The 1,746-nt window shown below is 41.2% G+C and overlaps 1 protein-coding gene across 1 annotated transcript in view; it reads right to left on the minus strand.

Moving 5' to 3' along the window:
• Window positions 1-1,746, minus strand: part of RGMB (repulsive guidance molecule family member b) — a 98,396-nt gene that overhangs the window by 15,561 nt on the left and 81,089 nt on the right. The window contains exon 3 of the mRNA XM_009889712.1: window positions 278-338. Coding sequence (XP_009888014.1) covers window positions 278-338 — 61 coding nt within the window. The remainder of the gene's footprint in view (window positions 1-277; window positions 339-1,746) is intronic.

Consider the following 1,746-nt stretch of genomic DNA (forward strand, 5'->3'; position numbering starts at 1 on the left):
GAAGCTGCCTGAAGTGCAAATTGCCAGCTAAGGAATCCATACACTGCAACAACAGTACCTCTTACAGTGTAATTCAATAATAAGACAAGAGGCAAAGAAACCCTCTCCCCATGAAAACCTGAAGTACTTATCAGATGTATGCAACAGGTACACAGTTCAGTTCACATGAGCAAACCACTTAGACCTTCTCTGGTCACCTGATTTCCGCAAAGAAAGCATAATTATCCTCCCAGCAAGCAAACTAGAGTTTTACAGCCCTCCCTTCCAAAGCTCTCACTGTCGCGATCTGAAATCCTTCAAGATTCTCATGGCAGTTTACAACAGCCTTCTGCAGGCAACTTTTACACAAGAACTCATGAAGAGCAGAAACAAAACAAACAAGACTGAATGCTGCACTAAAGAAAACAGATCCACGTGATCCAACAGGGGTTAAAACTAGGACGATCCCTAGTCAACGGAGAGATGGGGTTCCCTCCCATCCAAAGAGCTGCAAAAAGCCATAACTGAAAATAGACCTTCATAAAGAACATGGGCAAAACTTTATGCAATGCTGTGCAAGCACCTATTTACTAAAAACACACTGTACTTATTTGTTCCTTTTATGACTTGTAAAATTCTACTGTGTATATATTAATCTGTAATTACAAACTGTCATAAAGCAGATTCTGACCACTATAAGAATGCTTACAAAGATACACGGAAGTGTGAAAAATGGGAAAAATACAATATACCTAACAGATATTCTTTTGCCTCCCCTCAAACCTCTCTTTACAACATTTCCCACTTGTTTTATGCATCCTGTAACAGGGATCCAGTCTGATTTTAACAGCCTAATTAAAATGTTTCTAAACCCGTGAGACATGAGGAGTGGAAAATGGAGTAATAGTAATGTAGTCCTTTTCATTTTTAAACACAGTCGTTTTCTACAATTCATACAGTGATGAGTGGATATTAGCAACTTCTTTGCTTGCCCCTTAGCTGACCCTCCTGTGAGTCAGTACTCACATGACTTACTCTGGGTATCCAAACCATGAATTTATAAGGGCAACATGCTCTGCCAGTGATGGGTAGCTAATGCAAAACTCCTGTCAAAATCCCAAGACAACAAAGTAGAAGGATGAAGTCTCTAACCTACACACAAGCATGACCATGAACCATATTAGTAAGCAGTAAGTTTGTCACTTGATCTTTGTCCAATTGATATGAAGCTTTATAAAAGAATGGAGAGAAAAAAAAAAAAGAAACATCAAATTCTGTATTTTCAGACATGCAAATAAAAAAAGACCTATGCCAAACAAAATGACACAGGCAACGCTGGTTCAGAGCCCGACTTTCAAAGCATCAGAACTTTTCCTATATTTCCCTTTGGTTACTATTTGTGATAATATTTTAATCACATATAAATTAGTCTAGCTAAGCAAGTCTGTCAAGTTACCAAATAGTCTAATAAATCCGTCCCTCCACACTTTAGGAAATTTTCTCGCTTTTTTCAGTGGATTCTTGGTACCGGGAGGGGTGGATGGATGAACAGCGATTTGACTAAAACCAGCTGACCTCTCCCTACAATTCATTTCAATAAAACTGTCAATACACGGAAGCGCCCTCACGCTAGAGGGAAACGTTGTCATAGCACCCCAATTGCTCTGCTCGGACGGGTGAGAACACCGACCCCTGCAGCGGGGCACCTGCGGCGTGCGGGGCGCCTTCCACCCCCTCCCCGCTTTCCAACCCGCCAACCGAACGCCG

This window comes from Charadrius vociferus, unplaced genomic scaffold, assembly GCF_000708025.1.
Source record: "Charadrius vociferus isolate BGI_N301 unplaced genomic scaffold, ASM70802v2 scaffold377, whole genome shotgun sequence".
Lineage (NCBI taxonomy): Eukaryota > Metazoa > Chordata > Aves > Charadriiformes > Charadriidae > Charadrius > Charadrius vociferus.